The sequence below is a fragment of the Hetaerina americana genome, unplaced genomic scaffold, assembly GCF_022747635.1.
Source record: "Hetaerina americana unplaced genomic scaffold, ioHetAmer1.1.p SCAF_9, whole genome shotgun sequence".
NCBI lineage: Eukaryota > Metazoa > Arthropoda > Insecta > Odonata > Calopterygidae > Hetaerina > Hetaerina americana.
The window spans coordinates 79,396,641-79,417,554 of NW_027287538.1; the positions used below are offsets into that span (position 1 = coordinate 79,396,641).

A 20,914-nucleotide genomic window follows, 5' to 3' on the forward strand; every position below is an offset into this window, starting at 1 on the left:
CATCGATTTCTCCTTCCTCCTTTGGATTTCGCCCTGCAATCCCGCCTCATCTTCCAACACACCTTAGCACTTCCCCATTTGTCTTCCTTTCTGTCCACCTCACCTTCTCCATCCTTCTCCACACCCACATTTCAAAAGCCTCCAATCTGTTTTTCCTAGTTCCAAGACACCAATTGTCTTGCTTTAATGACCAAGTTTATGAGCCACAAAAAACCATGCTCCATATCAAAATTTTGACAAGCCTTTTCTCAACATTGTTACTCAATGTTACTGTCATCAATTCCCTTCTCCTTCTGTCAGATATTTTGCCTGAATCAATTCTTCTCCTTATAACATTATTACTTGTAATTTTACGCACCCATGGTTAAATAATAAAATTTTTATCCATACAGGACTACATAGTCATTTTAAAAATAGCTGTACATATGCTGGGATATGCAGCAATTCCAAACATAATGGCATGATTTTCATCAGGATGCTATAAAAAATGGGAATTTATAAATTTTTATTGTTCCTCTTTGCCATTTTCCTGGTTTGCATTTTTCTAGACATGTGGCCCACTGTAAAAACTGTTGTAATTTACATCACAAGAGAAGTTTTCAAGTGGATTTAGCTAACTTCATACACCAAAATCATACCTGTTAAAACTTTAAAATAGCATTATGAATGGACAAGGTATTGAAGTTTGTTATACTGATGATTTAGAATTTATTAAAAATGACATGAATGACAATTTGAAATGTCTTATTGTACATCTTACAGCATTTCAAAATTTCTCCTATCTTTATGCATGCATTATAACATTTCTGGGTATAAGTGGAATATACTACTCTGTCCAATATATGAGGGCGGTTCAATAAGTACCTGTGTTTGGCAACAAAGACGTTCCTGAAAGAAGTTTATGTTATCATCGTGTGCTGCCATCTATCAAATGACGGTGAAACAAATTTCAGACTGATTTAAAGGTTAGTTTGGATTTGGCAGCCATTCGAGTAAGACGTGTTCTGTGATTTTTGCTAAGATGGAAAAAGAGCAGTATCATTCGGTAATTCGCTTTTTGTTTTTGGATGGGAAGAAATGCGAGGAGATGAAAGCAAAGTTGGATGCTGTTTATGGGGACACTTTGCCATCTATGACCACAGTTAGATATTGGTTCAAAGAATTTAAACGTGGGCGAACATCTGTTTTTGATGAGGAGCGACCAGGATGCCCAGCAGATGTGGTTACCGAGGAAATCATTCAAAAAGTCCACGCCATGATTCTCGCTGATCGACGAATGAAAGTGCCCGAAGTAGCAGAGGCCGTGGGTGTGTCAACCAGAGCGACAATTTTACATGATAAGTTGGCGATGAAAAAATTGTTGACCCGATGGGTGCCGCGATTGCTCACGGTGGACAACAAGCTGATCCGGCTGTCAACTTCGAAAACTGCATGAATTACGTTATGAATTGCTGCCGCACCCCCCGTATTCACCTGATCTAGCTCCCTACAACTTTTTCTTATTCCCTAACATGAAGAAATGGCTTGGGGAAAAAAATTTGGCTCAAACGAGGAAGTTATTGCTGAGACAGGCGTATTTTGGAGAGCTCGACAAATCTTATTTTTTGGAGGGGTTAAAAAAATGGCCGGAACGTCGGGAGAAGTGTATCTTTTGAAAAGGGGACTACGTTGAAAAAAAAAAAATGTTTTTGAAAAAATGATTTCTTCATTTACAACACGGGTACTTATTGAACCGTCCTCGTATACTCAAACTGGGGCCAAAAAAACTTTATTCTGAAAAATTTAATCTACATCGATTTTTTCCCCTTCAAAGTACTCTCTATTTGTAGGCTATGCACTTATTCCATCTTCTTTTCCACTGTTTAAAGCACCCTTGGAAGTCCTCGGCAGTTTAGGCTTTTTAGTTTTCTCGTCGTTTCTTGCTTAATGGTGTCCACTTCTGCCAAGTAATGTCCCCTCATCACATTTTTGCATTTTGGGAACAGGAGAAATTCACAGGGGGTTGAATAAGAAGGATGATCAAGGATCAAGGTGATTGAATCATTTTCCAGAAACTGAAGGATCCATCCATCACCTGGAGTCAAATTTGGTTAAAATAGTCTGCACTCTTGATTTCCCCAAATTCAGTTCATCAGCTTCTATCATTCGGACAGTTTTTTGATGATTTTTAAGGACAAGGGACCGCACACGATCAATGTTTTCGTCAACACAGGTGGTTGAAGGTCATCTCCGCCTTGCGTCATCCGTGGTGTCTCGTCGGCCATCTTTAAAACGCTTAATCCACTTGGAAACGGATGTTTTTCCTTCAGAGCACTATCACCGTAAGCAGCTGTCAACATTTCAGTAATTTCTTGATAACTTTTACCACTGCACTTCACCAAAAACTTGATGTTGATTCGTTGCTCCGTGATTTTGTCAATTTCCATTTTTGGCAAACAGTAAAAACAAGGACAATAATAGCTATCGTCGAGCTGTGCACCGTACGCACAGCTCGACGATCTGCCGAGCACAGGCACTCTGCAGGCTAATTATTGGGTCTCGGGCAACCAGTGCTGCTGGTGGATAGTACATGTCATGGCCACCAGATTGCACTAGTTTGCGCATTTATTGCACAGACCACGTATAATGCATATTAACCTACACAACTATAATTTCTTGGTTGGAACTGAAAATTTGTAAATATTGCTAGATTTCGAGTATATGTATTTTGAACACCGAACATATTTTAATGAATTTAGATGAAACAAATCAATTAGAGGTTGTAGCAAATTCAAATGTCTTACAGTTGTAATCCAAATTTTTTTCACTTGTGATGCTACAAAATTCCAAGGAGAGCATCCATTATACTGCATTATTAAAAAAAATAAAGTACAAGATGTTGCAATTTCTCAAATGTTTATAACACTTGAGGAAAACCAATCTCGTCATCTTCATGAGTAATTAATCCATTGATTTGGATTGGTTGGAAACTCCTCCGTTTCAATCTCTCTTCATTCCCGCCCATTGCTCGATACGCAGGCGTTTTCCATTGCCAGCTTCTTGCAGTCAGTCTTCACCCATAATTCTCCACTGCTGTGTACCTTTCCCTTGCCTATGGCCTTCAGTGAACTGTCATGCCTCGTGATGTGTCCCATCAGTTTGACTACTCTTCTTCCTCCATATGATTTTCTCTATATCCACTCTTTGAAGGACTCCTTCACTTTCCACTCTGTTTATCCATTTTATCTCTCGAATGTTTTGCCTACACCTTCATCTCCTCCAATTTTCTATTCCCTCCTGCCATATGATTAATGTGGCAGTACATGGCACAAATGTGCGTGGGAAAGTAGACTCAATCAATTCAAATTGGCTGATTGAGAAAACTGTATAGGTTTTTGTTGCAAGCCTACTTTCCCCCCTCCCTCTGCCTGGATGACGGTGGAGTGGCCTGCCCTGATGGTGTTTGGGAAGGAGAGGGGGGGAAGGGGAAGGAAGAGGCACAGTAGACCGCAAGCACGGTAAACTCTTGATTATCTGTTTTTGTGGATTATTCATTTTGCATTATTATTATTATCCGTGCTACTTTATCTCTTCCCAGAACTTGGGATATTTAATAAAATTACTACTGTAATGATAATTTAATGCTTTCAAACTTTGATATGTATTTTTTTAAATCTTCTGAAATATCTCAGCTTCCTTTACAGTTTTTAATTTTGATCACAAAATAAACGTTGTCCATGGGATTTAATGTTTTCAATTGATCATTTTTGTATTTCCATACTTCCCCATAATCATTTCCCTCGCATTTGTTAGCCCTGAGAATTCTATATGCTCCTTTAAGGTGAGCAAATCCCAGGTCTTTTGATGCAGCAAAGAAGTCATCTGCACTGCATTATTTTAATCAGTATACCATATGATGAACATGAATCCATATCAGCGATCATTTGGAAATATTCTTCCTTCACCAATCATTTGTTTTTTCCTGGCTGCATGATTGGTTTAGCTTTCTGAGGGAAATGCATTCTACTATACATTGTGTGATAGTCCTGCATTCTTGAAAAGTTATTCCTCCGCCCATATAAAAATGGCTGAAAAACTGAATAAAGTGTTCTTTCCATTGCTAAAAAATTCAAATTAATCACAAGAAATGGAAAAGGAGGGTATCTGTATAAATCCATTTATATTGTGACTATCTATATCTTCCACGTATATTTTGGATATCCATGTTTTCCAAATATTCGTGCTTCATCATATATCCACTAGTAAATGGATAATGTTGAGAGTGTACTGTGTCTGAGCCAGGCAGAAGAGATAAAGTATTGAGCTTGTACGTAATTGTGTGTGCTATCTGTGTCCACAGGGTCCACCTGGATTGCCAGGAGCCAAGGGTGCCCCTGGGAGGGAGTGCCAGCAATCACCGGACTACCTAACTGGAATACTTCTTGTGAGGCACAGCCAGGCCACGGCAATCCCTCGTTGCGAGCCAGGCCATGTTAAACTCTGGGATGGCTACAGCTTGCTGTATGTTGAAGGAAATGAGAAGGCTCACCACCAGGACCTTGGTGAGTGAATGGTGGAGTGTTACAGAGGAGTGTGAGAAAATTTTGGCTCAAAACTTCCAGATATCATCTTGGAGAAAATTTGCATGGCTATTGTGCAAAACTTTAATGCAAGTTAGTCCTTCCATCTATTGGGGGACAAAATATTATGCGCCCAAACATGCTCTGACATTATATAAATGGTGGGGATATAATGGTGGACGAAGGAAAACTCCCAGGAATCAAATATGAACGTTGGAAACCTTTGGATGGAAATTCATGAAAATACTGGGATGCTAGAAGTAAAATCCTCATGTGAATCATTAATGCAATAATTAAACATATTAGTTAAAATTTTGCCTTCTTAGTGAGGTCTCAGCAATATTTTGTGTGTTGCATTTATGGAAGTTAATTTTGTTTGGGCTCATGTTGACTAGAAGTTCATGGAACTGTGTCATATTATCATTCAGGATTTTAAAAATTGTAATCTTCTTTTCAGAGCAATGGAACCTCTTTGCATACTAAGGGAATAGCTATATATATATATATATATATATATATATATATATATATATATATATATATATATATATATATATATATATATATATATATATATATATAATACACAGTAACACATAATATAGAAACACAAAAAAAGAGAACACTCACACGTATTTTCTTGATATTTCGACGGAAACAATCCGTCTTCCTCTGAAGATGTAGAAGTAATGATTACTTCTACATCTTCAGAGGAAGACGGATTGTTTCCGTCGAAATATCAAGAAAATACGTGTGAGTGTTCTCTTTTTTTGTGTTTCTATATTATGTGTTACTGTGTATTGTACTATTCGGCACTTCCGTGTTACGTCTATGAAAGCATATACTATATATATATATATATATATATATATATTAAGGTAATCTACCGGTTAAGGTAGGTTTTTGGATGGACACAACTACCAAACAAACATTTTATTATTCCTAAAAAAACAAAAAATCCATCATCCTACTCAATATCAGGTCCCTCTTCATCTCTGAGTACTTTCTTCCTCCCTTCATCCCGTCCAACATCCCTATCCTGTTCCTTCCCTTTCCTCGTTTGCCCAACATTCTACCCAGTCAACACCCCCTTCATCCACTTTTCCTGCCTCTATAGGATTTCTCCCAACAAACTCCTCTCTTCGCCCACCATACCAAGTACTTCCTCATTTGTTTCCTTCTCTGTCCATTTCACCTTCTCCATTCTTCTCCTCACCCACATTTCAAAAGCCTCCAATCTACGTCTATCCTCCTGCTTCAATGACCACGTTTCCGCGCCGTACATTGCTACGCTCCATATCAAAGTTTTTACGAGTCTTTTCTTAATATCCTTACTCAATGTCCCTGTCATCAACTCCCTCCTCCTTGTGAAAGCCTCTTCGCCTAGCGCAATTCTTCTCCTTACGTCCCTACTACTTTGACCGTGTTGGTCCAAAACACTACCGAGATACGTAAACTGTTCTACCTGCTCTAGTTTTTGCCCTCCTTCTTTAATGTTAAGCTTAGCCTTTTTCTTTCTTTCGCATTACCTTTGTTTTATTAATATTGATTCTCATCCCATACCTGTCGCACTGAATTCCCAATTCACTCAGCAATGCTTGCAGCCCCTTGGCTGACTGACAAACTAAAGCTTGGTCATCAGCGAACCTAACTGATTTTACGAATTCCCCGCCCACCTTCATTCCTACCTCCAGTTCTTCCCATGCCTCTTTAATCATTTCCTGTGCATACAGGTTGAACAGCAATGGTGATAATGGGCAACCCTGCCTTACACCTCTTCCTAACACTGCCCAACTGGACTCCCCGTTCCCCACTCGCACCTGAGCAGTCTGAGTCATGTACAGGTTGCGGATTAGCCTCCTTTCCCTCCAATCTATTCCTATTTTCTGCAATATACTCATTAGTATTTCCCAATTCACTCTATCAAACGCTTTTTCGAAATCTACGAAACAGGCAAATACCTCCTGGTTGTGTTCTATATTCCTCTTGATTAATAATCTCATTACTGCAATGGCATCACGCGTACCTCTCCCCTTCCTAAACCCAAACTGATCATCCCTTAAGTAATCATTTTCCCTAATCTCTATCCTATTGTTTATGATCCTAAGAACAACTTTAGCTGCGTGAGATATCAAACTTATTGTCCTGTAGTCCTCAAATGACGTGGCCTTTACCTTTTTCGGAGTAGGAACTAAAACCGATCTCACAAAGTCTTCCGGCCAGATTCCCTCCTCATAAATACTACGGATCAGCCCATATAGCCTCTTCCTCCCACACTTTCCTAAGCATTTTAAAAGTTCCACGGGAATGTTATCCACCCCCACGGACTTATTTAGTTTCATCTCCCTTAATGCCCTTTCTATCTCATTGTCTAGTATGCCTGGACCTAAGCTGTCTTCCTCTACGTCATTTTCTTTTTCAATGTCTAACTTTGTTGGTCTGAGTTCTTTACTATACAGTTCTTCTATATACTCCTTCCATCTCTCTTGGATCTTTCCTGCGTCAACTATTACCTTACCTGCCTTATCTCTAACTGCTATCGTTGATCTCCCTTTCTTACTTCCCGATAACGATTTAACTTTGCTGTACATCGCACCGATTTCACCCTTCTTCTGCAGACTTTCCATATCCTCGCACTGCGTAATCCACCATGCTTCTTTTGCTTTATTTGTTGCCCACCTCAATTTATTGTTTAATTCTTTGTACTTTGTTTTGCCTAACTCTGTATTTACATTCTTCCATTTTTGCCGCTCATCCATCTTTGTAATCATCTCATCCGTGATCCATGGTTTCCTAGTCCTTTTAGTGTTAACGGTTCCAATAGTGTCTTTTGCGGCTTTAGACAACCCTTTCTTGATTCTTTCCCATTTTTCTTTGATAGTACTAAGATCTTTACCATCCTCCATGATTTTCTCTACCGCCTGTTCGTATTCCTTCCTTTTCAAACCATTTAATGCTTCTGCATTCCATTTTCTGTCCCGCCGCCCCTGCCTTATCTTTTTGAAACGGACGCTACATTTCATAACAACTAAATTGTGGTCTTAGTCCGCATCCGCTCCCGGGGAGCTGTGAAGATGACAAGCATTTGGCAATGGTAGGGAGAGGAACTATGAAAATCATTGCTATGCTATTAAGTTATTCTAGGAAGCTGTTCTATGCTATGAAACTATGCTGTGCCATGAAGCTATGCTATGAAGAATATTTTTTCCTTTAAAAACATGTATAAAAAACGATTTGAGTCCTATATGTTGGTGTCAAATGCTCTACCTAAGTCAATTCTTTGATTGAGGCTAATCCATTAGTTGGTGTTCAGTTGGTTTTGTGGAAAAATTATCCCAAGTGCAGGAAATTCTAACTCGGGAAAAGAGATTCCATTAATTCATTCCAATAATAACATTTTAGATCTTGTTTTTCAAGTATAATCATTTATTGAATAAACAGAAATTTAATGAACTTTGGGAGAGATAAAAACATGAAATGTAATAATTTCATTTGGAAAATCAAAGTTTTGATACATACTTATTCAAAAAGTGATATAAGAAACCAAGACAATATAAAAGTGAAGTCAAGAGCAGCCTTCACACACAAAAAATTCAATCAAATTTTCCAAATAGTTAAAAAAGTAATGACAAAAATCAAAAGAAGAGTTCAGCAAGGAAACCATTAGAATGGCGACTAAAAATGAAAAAAAAAAAATCTTGGGCAACAGCAAAACTTAATGAGAATAGTTTGAGGATAACCTTAAATCATATTTGCCTTATTCCAAGTAAATCCAAGAAATACAGGCAACTGTAAATTCTTTAGAAGCAGAAAATGGCAGAATTTCACAAATTGCATAAACAAGGCCTATGATCTGAACACTGCTTTCAGAATTGATTCAGCAACAACACTCTTACAAAAATGAAGTATCCTACACATCTGATGAGCTCATGCACAACATATCCGGGGAAGGAATAGAAAAGCGTGTACGAATTCACAAATTAAACTCTAGGTTGGGATATAGTCTTCAGTACAAAGGAATATAAAGTATTACATTTTTTATTGCATGAAAGCCAGATAATAATAATCAATGTTGAACATTCCATGGCTTGTGCACATCTCTTTACCTTTGAGGACGAATTATATTCCAGAAGCTTATTTGTTAGGTGACTTAGCTCAAGGGATTAAGGAAGACCCTGAAGTGTTGTGATTGTCTGAAGTATGTATCATTATCTTAAAAACCAGCCTCCTCAACCCCATTATGTCTCTGCTTACCCATCTCTGGAATATGAGTAGCAAGTATCTCTATTTAGGTAGAGGATTGCTCACAAATTTCATGGAAATGACTTTCTTTCCCTATGCTAACAAATACCTCCACTCTACAGGGTTTGCTGGATCTTGTGTGAGGAGGTTCTCCACAATGCCATTCCTTTTCTGCGACTTCAACAATGTGTGCAACTACGCCAGTAGAAATGACAAGTCTTACTGGCTCTCAACCACTGCACCAATACCTATGATGCCAGTTGAAGAACAGGCCATTGAACAATACATTTCAAGGCAAGTGTGCAATAAACTGGTATTTCTCTTCACATCAAAATTTATATGCATATATATGAGGAGTGACAGACAGACAATGAAAGCATTTAATGGTGCAATTATCACACATCATTCTATTTTACTTTTTATCATTTTGAAAAGAGTTGTCATTAAACATTTTATATTTCACTGAAACAATCTTTTGCAAGGGTTATGGATATAAATTTATAAATTTGATTGGTCATGTAATACAAACACTGTGTCCAAGGTTCTTGAGTAATTTTTTTGTGGGTTGATCATTTTCTAAATGATTCATACAAGAGTCTGCTATGTTTTAGCATGTCTTTTATAAGTTATAGATTTCAATGAAAATTTTTCTGGTAGCTGTCAACTTTCATGTTGAAATGTATTGCACCCTGAAAATATAGATTCCTGCTCCAGGCATTAGCATGTCTTTTCTATTTTATCTCTTCGTTCCCAGCAATATTTAAAATTTTATTTTTTACAAAAAGTCCTTTACAGGTCCTATTTCATGGTTTTGTTTTACTCTATATTATTCAAATTATGCCAAAAAGAAGGAGATTTTAATTCTACTCACTCCTCCATCTGCAGCAAATAATCGCAACATTTTTATGAAAAACTTAGCTTGTGCCTCTTACTTGAGAATTTATGGCTTGCTATTTCTTTGTATGATTTAATCATTGGAACCACCAACAACTACAAAAGAACAGGAGGAAGCTGATTACTATTGTAAAAGTTACTCACTTTACATGGGCCTTCTCTTTGCAACAGGTGTGTCGTGTGTGAGACGCCATCGAATGTCATTGCAGTCCACAGTCAGTCGCTCAACATACCTGACTGTCCAAATGGTTGGTCCAGTCTTTGGATAGGTTACAGTTTTGTGATGGTAAGTCTTGGTTGGCTGAAGGGTGGTTTAAATGTCTCAGTGGTGATTGAGTTGTCACAATTTTATCAAAATATAAGCAAGTGACACAATATTCGTGACAAAAAGTTGAAAGGTATTGTTGGAGAACTGCTTTCCAAATTCCTATTGAATCTTGCTCATCAGCACCATATTCTGTGTGACATGTATGTACAAGTTGTCAAACATGTAGGTTCCTGAAAAGCCTCAGGGTTGATAAACCTTTAATGGATGGAGGTAATTATTTCCTAATTATTTAGTGTGTTTCTGCTGTAGAAACTACAGTCATCTTTCTCTCCAGTACCCCCAAATATTTCTATTTAATTTGTTTTAGCCCCGTGATTTGAGCAATCCACGCCCACTTCACGGCATCTTTAGAGTCATTCTCACTCATTTCACCACCAAAAAAGTGCTTTCAACTGTGGACTTCACTCTGTATTTATAATTACACTTCCAGTCGTCACCCTTACCTAGGTCATATCATGTTCAATCTAAGCCCACCATGATTATTGCAATTAGTATTTTGCCTAAATTATAATGCAAGTAACACAATGTATAATATCAAATGAGGATGTCAAAGCCATGCATTTTTCCTAAATTAAAACGAAAATGAAACAAATGTGATAATAATGAATGGAGCTGTCTGAACAATACAAATTTGTAGATTTTTCAATAGATTTGCTCAGGAACAGTATTTCTCAAGTAATTTCATGAAGATGTAAGGGTGAAAACAAATTTGTCCAACTGCAATTAATGTTGAAATGAAGTGAGCCTGAATAAGTTTGAACCTGAAACAGTCCTGCTTAATCAAAATCAAATCTTGTCTCTGTAATGGGTTGGTGAAGTGTCTAGTGTGCTGACTTCCCAATCAGGAGCCCTGGGTTAGAATTACAATGGGGTGAAATTTTTAATGTTATCCAGAGATCTGTACTTGGTGGGTCATGTGGAGAGTACTTCAAGTAAAGTATGTTGCCAGTCAGAAGGGACATTAAGTCATGATCCCCTTGGCACCTTGTGCAGGCCAATGCCAACACTGATTCTGCGTGCATCTCAAAAAACCATGGCCATTATTTTGTTGGCCTGGTACACCATCTTTGCCTTCCTCAGAGGCAGATCACTATGAGAAACCCACTGTTTTGACTGTTCCTCTGCCTCTGGAGTGGAGTAGTGCATCCATATGTCATCCACAGTTGTGTATCGTACTAGTTGTGTATTGACACAGAAGCTCCTCAGAATTGCAGTGGAAAAGTGCCCAACTGGCCTTTGAATTGACCACATGATTGCTGTTTATACTCCACTCAGAGCAAATGCAGCACCCATCTTGCCAAGGCTTTTTAAAGCCAATTTTTCATGCAAAATTGAAAACACTCTACTACCTTGTGATACATAAGCTGTTGACCTCAGCTATTTTGCTAACTTTGATTTGGTGACTACTCCAAAACATATTGTAGATTTTGTCAAACATTTCAGAGGGAGTCACTTCCACTGGACGTTCTGAACAATGGGCCAATCATTTGTGGATGTCCAGCCACATTTAAACTCATTTACCCAAAAATAAAGGGTCGCAAACACAGGAGCAGATGCACCAGGAACTATCATCCCACTTGGCTTTGATCTCTTTTGGTTTATAAGCCTTTTAAGTAGAAGTGTTTAATCACCACTCAAGAAACTTATTTATTTCTTTGTTTCTAGATGTACAAAAGTTTGTTGCTTCAATTATCTTTGAAAATGAAACCAGGACACCATGATGGATATAGCTGAAAATTTGACAGAGCAAACCAAATGCAAACCTTTTCCAATACTAAAAGTGCAACCTCTTGGATTTTCTAAGGACTTATTAAACCACATATCTAACCAGTTCTTTTTCTCCCCAACAGCACACAGCAGCAGGAGCCGAAGGAGGTGGCCAATCCCTGGCTAGCCCTGGCTCTTGCCTTGAAGACTTCAGGGCCACGCCATTCATCGAATGTAATGGTGCTCGGGGCTCATGCCACTATTTTGCCAATAAGCTGAGTTTTTGGCTGGCGACGATTGAAGAAGGCTCACAGTTTGGAACACCACCTGTTTCTCAGACTCTCAAGGCAGGAAGCTTACGAACAAGGGTCTCGCGCTGTCAAGTGTGCATCAAGAACACATAAAAGGAAAGTGCACTTTGCTCACTGCAAAGCATTTCCAAGAGACACGAGACTCTGTGTGGGCATGAAATATGAGGCCAAGTGAGTGGAGATGAGAGGAGGGAATTTCTTTCATGTTTGGGTGCAGTTGTGAACTGTCGCGATGAACAGACTCCATTATTTTAAGTCCTTGAGTGACCTGAGGTCACTTGGGAAGAGTGCCAACAATGTCGATTCCCTGTGGGGTTTGATGTGGAGTGGCTTGGAGGTGTGATCTGAATGGGGCAATCGTTGATTACTTTCTAAAAGATGTGCTCTTCCCCATTGGACATGAGACAAATTGCCACGGAGATATGTTTTGGACGACCACCGATTCTGTTTCTCATGCACGTGAAATAGTTCTCACAAAATGATGAGTCCAGTTAAAATGGGAGCTGCTCTTAGTTCACAGAGCAAAATATGGTGCTGTTTAATTCCTTTTTTGGTATCAGGAGTGAGACTGATAATCCATGGATCAAATCTAAAACTCTTTTTTTGTTTGTAAATTATTCAGTTGAATTTACAAAAGAAAAACAGAGAAATTGCATTTTCCTATTAAAAAATATCTAAATAGCCAAGCATAGTTTAACAAGCTTATGTTGAAATGTGGCATTTAAAACATGATAACATGTTTTTTGAAATCCATGTGTAATTTTGAGGTGAAAAATTTTGAGTAATGCTGCATACAGTAGATAGAGTCTTGAACATAAGAAATAAGGAGCATGTCATAAGCTAAAATAAAAGTTAGAACATACACGAATAATGTATAATTCCTTTTATGAAGAGTTAGGAAGTAAAGAATATTTGAGCTAACAAACTAGAATATGATTCCAGGATGGGAAATCTAGCGCAAGGACAGCTGATTATTTCATGTATAAACATAATTAATTTTGACAGGCTACTCAGTATCAATGCTGGCATAAAACATCCTGGATTACATCAGCTAGGTATTTGCAGTGGCTAAAAAATGTGTTCACACAAATTAATTAATCAAAATTAAACATGATTTAGTATTCAAAAAAGTAACAGTGGTAGATAGAAATTTTTAACATGTTGACAGATTTTTAATATAAATTTGTGAAAATGTTGAAGTTCCTGTTTTCATGAAACATAAATTTCTTTCCATATTAAGATGAAATTCAAATGGTGCTTATGTCTTTTTATGTTTTTTTTAATTGTATAAATGCTTTAATTCGCCATATGGTGCATGAACTATAGGAAATTTTTGACTGGGTTTTGTAATTCTCTGTTTTTTTAAAATTAAATAAGGTTTCAATATTTTATAAAAGTTCTAAGGACAAAAGTCAAGTGGGTGTTTGGTTGTCTGCTTTATGATGCGTCTGCCTTTCAGTCAATCAAAATTTAAACATTTCAATGGAGTTAGAAACGTTTTAAGATCTAGTCTGCTGGTAATATCTAAACCAGTAACTGTTTAATTGTGCATCGGTAATGTAACCTGCAAGGTGAAACCAATGTGTTCGCCTGCCACCTTCATATCCATAGGCACACTCTTACTTCAGGCGTGTGGAACATGTCAACATTATTTCATGCATTTTTGAATATCTTTTGATTTGAATGTCTTTAGATTTCTTGAATGTTTGTCGAATTCCCAAAAAAGTTGTTGAAATGAAGGATATTACTTCAGGCTATTTGTAAAGTGCCTTATTTAAATTTGGTGTACATTTCTTTTTTTTTGGGAAAATGTATTTACTGCTGCTGAATTTTTTCCAACTGTGTTGTACATGCTTACAGGTTCTGTAATCGGACCTACATAAGTTAAAAAAAAGCTTCTAATGAATTCCTTTGCTTCATACACTGCCATTTAATTATATGTGACTACAATAAGTGTTCATTTTATTTTGATCTTTGCAATGAAAGTTTTGTAAACATATTTATGTATGTAAAGTGGGCATCAATATAATCATAAATTAATAACTCAATTGTTACAACTCAGTGTTCACATTTCTGAGGCACTCATCACCAGCATGTTACCCAAATGCCATTTGTTATTTTATATTTTAAAATAGCATAGAAATTAAGAAAGCCACTAAACACACGTTTTATGTGTGAATGATTGTTTTTGCTTGAAGTCTTTTTAAATAAATAATTGTATAGGTTTCTTTGTTTTCGTTTGTTTAAATGAAGGTTGTCAGTATTATGTAACTTTGCCGCTTTTTTAAGAATAGTTAAAACATATTTTCATGAAACTTTGGCATTTGCCATAGTTATCGTATTTCCCGGCCTATGAGACGATGGCGCTGGCGCGTAAGACGCACTGTGGTTTTTCAAGCCAGAATTCACGAAAAATACTTGGATTAGATAGAAAAGATCAAATTATTTTGATGCTAACGCTAAATACGGAAAAAATTGAATTATCTCGTTATATCATTAGCAACTACAAGTATATCCACGCTTATTCCTCGCCGAATCCCAGAAAGTCGTCAACGCTTGTCCAAAACACCTCTTTAAGCTGTGTTGATTCCTCATTCCGCAGTGTATCTTTCCGTCGTGGGACAGACTGATCAGAATACGCCCCCGAATGACGTGCTCTGAGCCGTGGAGGTGCCCCCACCGTCGCGAGATGCACCCCCGACCAGCTGTCGTGGTCCATCGAGTTAGGCTTTGCGATGGACATTGCGTCGCTGTCGGGGATGGCGGGTCGGGTCGGCGAGGCTGCTGTTAAAGCATCCGGAATCGTCGCTGAAGGCTTTTCCCTCCCGTGTGTACCTGAGTAAGGCAGAGTCACAACAGGGTGCTCGGGAGGTTCCATACGAGGCGAGCAAGGGAAAGGCGTTCGGGTGCATATGTGGGGACACCAATCCTCGGTGCGCGGTACTCCCCGAGGCAGTGGGCCTCTGAAAGAGCCTTCCTCGAGCACGAAGACCCTACCAACTTACTACCTGTGTAGCCCCCCCTCGACCCCCCTAATAAGATCGCCTTGGACGAGGGACTCCTGCGAGCCAAAATCACCGCTGGAGAAGTGACCGGGCGACTTCACCAAAGCAATAATAACCAGGCCTGGGCGGGATCCCGTAACCCGCATACCGAACGGCAAGGTGCTGGCGGAGTTATTCAGCCGGTGCGTGGCGGGTGCCACGAATGGGCAATGGAGCGACAGGAGAAGGGACTTGGCAATTTCCAGGGTGGAACCGAAGGAGAACATAACTATCGTATATTTTAAGTGTATATATATACATATATACTACCTTGATCAAAAATTTCCCGGAATTTATTCAGAAAATTAAAAATACAAGTTTATTCATCTAAATCTATATTGTCCCCTTCAAAGTAATCCCCATCGACTGCAACACACTTATGCCAGCGCTTGATCCAATCCTCGAAACATTTTTTATATTCGGTTTTCGGTATGTCCATCAGTGCTTCCTGCGATTTTTCCATTACTTCCTCTCGGCTGCTAAAACGCGTTCCCCGTAATGGTTTTTTAACTCGATTGAACAGAAAGAAGTCACAGGGAGCCAAATCAGGTGAATTCGGTGGCTGTTGGATGGTATTTGTTGCATTTTTCGTCAAAAAATTACGAATAATGATAGCACTGTGCGACGGTGCGTTATCATGGTGCAAAATCCACGAGTTTTCTGCCCACATTTCTGGTCTCTTTCGGCGAATTGCTTCACGCAAACGTCTCATAACGCCCAAATAATACTCTTTGTTTACTGTCTGGCCTTCTGGCAAAAATTCATGATGCACTACACCGTTGTAATCCATGAAAACCGCCAGCATTGCCTTCTTTTTTGACTGAAAACGACGTGGTTTTTTTGGTCTCGGCTCATTTGGTGAACGCCATTCACTTGCCTGATGTCTGGATTGCGTGTCGTACTCATAAACCCACGTCTCGTCTCCAGTAATGATCCTTTTGATGAATGTGGGATCGGATTCAGCCTCGCAAATCATGTATTTTGCGACGTCAACACGGTCTCTTTTTTGCATGAAATTGAGGTCTTTTGGCACCAACTTTGCTGCTACACGACGGAAACCCAAATCATTAACCACAATGTCTTGGGCGGATCCATAGGCAATGTTCAAGTCCTCCGCTATTTCTCTGATGGTTAATTTGCGGTTATTGACCAACATTTCTTTTACTTTATCAATTTTTTCACCGACTTTCGATGTCGATGGTCTGCCACTGCGTTCATCATCTTCGATTGACTCACGACCACTTCTGAACCGCTCGTGCCACTGGTAAACGACCGTTTTTTTTAGAGAATCGTTGCCGAACGCCATCTCTTGGCTGAAAGAATCGGGGCGCTTGGCGACATATTAGACCCACGGATCTCAGGGTAAATTGACTATCCTCGATAGCTCAAGTGGTTAAGAGCATCCGCCCGGCAAGTGGAAAGATCCGGTGTTCGAGTCCCGGTTGAGGAAATATTTTTACTCTAGTGATCCGTTCGATTCCGCCTTCCCCACCTCTATTGTGTTCGTCCTTTATATGTGTTCCTATCCCTTTTCCTTATATCTGTTTCTGTATATATGAGTATATATATATATGTATATATGTGTGTGTGTGTGTGTGTATGGGTCGCGGTTTTTTATGGTATATATATTATATATATATATATAATATATATATACCATAAAAAACCGCGACCCATACACACACACACATATATATATATATATATATATATATATATATATATATATATATATATATATATATATATATATATATATATATATATATATATATATAACGATTGTACGGAAAAACTCATACGAGCGGCACAATAATTGGCTGACACAACATAACACAAATAGAAAAGAACAGACACATATAAAAGAACACTTACACGGTAAATTGTTCGAGCTTTCGGCCCTCTCAGGGGCCTTCTTCAAGAGAGACTGTCTCTCTTGAAGAAGGCCCCTGAGAGGGCCGAAAGCTCGAACAATTTACCGTGTAAGTGTTCTTTTATATGTGTCTGTTCTTTTCTATTTGTGTTATGTTGTGTCAGCCAATTATATATATATATATATATATATATATATATATATATATATATATATATATGTGTGTGTGTGTGTGTGTGTGTGTGTGAGTGTGTGTATATATATGTGTGTGTGCGTGCGTGTGTGTGTGTACATACATATATTTATGCATACAAAAAATTCATGCATATAGAAGAGCCCTCTCATTACGGGAATTCCTCCGAAGAATTGGGAGAGAAAAGGAAGAACAGAGAGCTCCATTCCGATCCAACGGAGTGCTCCTTACTAGCGCAAACGTTACCATTGTTATTATTTCAACAAAAAACAAAAAAAATTTGGCTTGGCTGGTTTGTTTGAATGGAGATGAGGGGGGCAATAAGCGAATGGAAAAGATATGAGATAAAACAATGTTCTCGTCTGGAGTGGCTATATTAAATACATGAATGCCCAAACGTAAAAACATGCCATTAAGACGAAGCATTCGCACGAGGATGAAAAAGAAAGGAAAGCAGAGGGAGTGTGTACAAAAATGGGGCGACGTACAAGTTCAGCAAAGGAAAAAAATATTATGCGCCTTATTGCTTAAAAGGTATTTTAAATTACAATTCGTCTAATGGGACATAATATAAGTCAACATAGATGTTTCCTCGTATAACCCCTGCATGTATCTTCTTTTTCGTGATTTCTTCTTCACTCCTCATTTTATTTTTCTACTTGGCAAATTTTATAGTGGAATTTTTCTTTCTATTTCGTCTTTTAACATTATTTTCACTGCGGTATAAAGGTCATCTACTTTTCTGTGCTTCTGAAATGTTTCAATATCTCTGAGAAACACCGTGAATCCTATTCCCAAAACCCTAATGACCTTTAGAACTCATCATTTATACTTTATTCCATAGCATGGTTTTCTTCCCAAAACCGTGTATACAATTTTCTTTATATTCTCCCCTGTTGCAATTCATTCTATTTTCCCTTTCATTTACCTTTATATTGTATGCTTTTAATCTCTAACTTATAGGATCTACTCACCTTCCTTCTTCCAACACCATCTACCTTAAGATCAGTTTGAATTTTATCTTCTAATTTTTATATTTCAAGCATGAAATGTTTACATCATCACTGTGAAGTATCCTGCATAGTCACTGTGAGCGTCAACTCAAAGGGTTACTCTCTTGATTGAGTGGGGACGTTCGTCTGCCGACTGCCGAGTGTCGAAGGCTCAGGTGGGCTAATGGTGCCTGCAGATAATCCCAGCGAAACCAACTCTGTGACTTGTGCATTTCAGATCGGAGGATGGACTCCTTCACCGCACAGCGAAATTCAAACTCTTGTTTTTCAAGAGTAACTTTGTGGTACTTTAATTTACGAATAAAATAAACGTAGTTACTGTCCTTATCTAAAAGGTTTTTGGGAAGGAGGAGGGTGACTCGGGGGCGAGGATTGAAGGGGATTCACGGCAACCTGAAACCTTTTTTTATAGGAAATCCAGTCGGTGGTTGATCATGCAAAAAGGACTCCAGGGGACTAGTAAAACTTAGGACCCGCTACTTCGCTCGCCTTCTCCTCATTCAGACTGAGGCAGGGGAAGACCGCATCGGGAACAGCAAAAAGATGAAGCCGGCTCACATCAGTCATGATTGGATTCATCGCTCTCCCTTCCACCAAATATACTCCGAAAATATTTTGATCGTCTCCTTTCTCGAGATGGAATGCGTTTGCGATTCAATTCCTGACCACTGCGATGCCATGGCCTCTAAAGAGGGCATTACAGTTCAGAGATAGCACGCTGTTATTATAACGACCAGATTGCGAGAGGTAGGTGGCTTACGAGTGAGTCGACTCCTGACCTGGAGAAATGTATGTATGTGTGGCGGTTTCGCTTTTGAAGAGCAGTTTGCTCGAAGAACAGAAAAGCATCCATTCCTTTACTTATGTAAGGAAATGTAGCTCGCCCTCCCACTTCTCCTTACGGCAGTAATCAAAAGGACCCTGCCGCTCGCTCCCTCATCCTGGGGCGACAGCGTACCCTGGCGCCGCGGGAGGACCAGGGGAAGGCCGGCGTCCCGGAAGGGCCGGAGTGAGTGGGAGGGGCTCAAGGACCAAGGGGACGGCCAGTCGGATACCCCACCCTACACCCCTCCCCGTGCCTAGGAGGCGTATAATTTCCGAGAAGATCGCCACTCCAAACATTTCTGCGGTCGCCTTGCAGCGCCCCCCCCCCCCCCGACACGACCGCACCCCACCCCCGGCTCCCATTCCCTTTGAAACCCCACCGCTCACCCCAAAGTCGCAACCCAATTTATATTTTCACGGATCAGAGAAGCGGGGTAACAAAAGGAGGAAAGAACAGAAGCTCGAACCTTACGGTCTTGTGGACAGGCGCGGTGCCGGGCAGGAAAAACTGCAATTAAGCACTGAAGGCAGGGCAGAGATTGCGTTGGGATCCCTCATTATTTCCCCTTAAAAAACCGTAGCCAATTATACGGTGATGCAAATATATAAAACAGGTTATATACAAAATAGATGATATTCAATATGGAATAATGTAAAAGTCAGGCTTTCGGTTCGTCGATACAGAATAATAGGCTGTCGCGATTGATGTAGCTCTGTAAGGATTCCATTGCATACTCCTTTATACGGCGGTTTTGCGTTTCTGTTTTATTTTGGCCGTTGACGCTTTAGTACATGTTCCCAACATGCAAGGGGTTTCGCTCCTCCAATTCCCCAAATTCGCTCAAGTGACTACAGTAAAGAAATGAGTATTGACATCTGTTTATAAAAAGGAAACCGTGGCAAAATCCCTTGTTTATCACATGAACGAGAGACGGAGATTAAAATTAATAATTTTTTAGATGTATTTAAATACGCTTTCACGTCTAACTACGCAAGTTAATTACCAGGAAAATTATTCTAAAAATTTCTCCATGGAAATAATTATATAATGCATAAAGTACTCGTATTTATAATTATCGGAACACACACGACGTACATAAAAATCGGACGCAACCTTTTGAACCGCACTGAGGGAATATTTTTAACTTAAACCTGCTTTAGGCATCAAAAGTTTCTCCGGCGAAATGAGTTAATTTTCATTCTGGCAAACGAGGGCATAATCGTTTCACTCCCCCGTGAGCCTCCATCGCTCCTCGTCAGCCAACTTTCCTGAATTCAAAAAGCCTTTACGATAAGCACCTCTTGCGCACAAGGAAAATGCACAGATTGGCTATAAGATCACATCACAGTCCTCTTATCTTATATTCAGAATTTCGCAATGGGCTAGTATCATGTTGAAATGCTTGCATTGCTTAGAACATGACATAATGTGTCACGCTCTTTAATGTAATTGTAGCAGCTACACCATAGCTCTAATTGTAAAAGGTTACTGGCAAGGTGAATTTCAGGAATACACAAAGAACGATATAATGGTCATTATTTAACACTTGCCTGAGCTAGAAGAAACATTTGAATGTGCTGCTTAGAGATTGGCCTAAATACAGTGAGATTGGCTGCATAATAGAATGTTTAAAATTTATTTGCAGAAAACAGGTGATTACTCTCGTAGGATATGCATATATAGTATGTGAATTAATCTTGTCCGGATGAAGCTACCAAAAGATACCAATTGCTGCGGAGTAAAAACACTTTATTCGCTGTAGGTATAGAAAAATTATTTAAGCTATGATATTTGTGCTGGGCTATGAGGATGACGACAAAAAGTAAAAACACTATTACACGGAAGAGAGTTAGTTCACAACCTCTTATTTCTCGCTTTTTATATTACAATTATAGGTACGGGAAAACTCTTTCAATTGAAATGT

At 39.0% G+C, this 20,914-nt stretch overlaps 1 protein-coding gene across 1 annotated transcript in view; it reads left to right on the forward strand.

The window, feature by feature from the left end:
- Window positions 1–14,266, forward strand: part of Col4a1 (Collagen type IV alpha 1) — a 293,149-nt gene extending 278,883 nt beyond the window's left edge. Inside the window, exons 28-31 of the mRNA XM_071597882.1 lie at window positions 4,340–4,541; window positions 8,924–9,095; window positions 9,867–9,981; window positions 11,874–14,266. Coding sequence (XP_071453983.1) covers window positions 4,340–4,541; window positions 8,924–9,095; window positions 9,867–9,981; window positions 11,874–12,134 — 750 coding nt within the window. The 3' untranslated portion in view covers window positions 12,135–14,266. The remainder of the gene's footprint in view (window positions 1–4,339; window positions 4,542–8,923; window positions 9,096–9,866; window positions 9,982–11,873) is intronic.
- The last annotated feature ends 6,648 nt before the right edge of the window (window positions 14,267–20,914 follow it).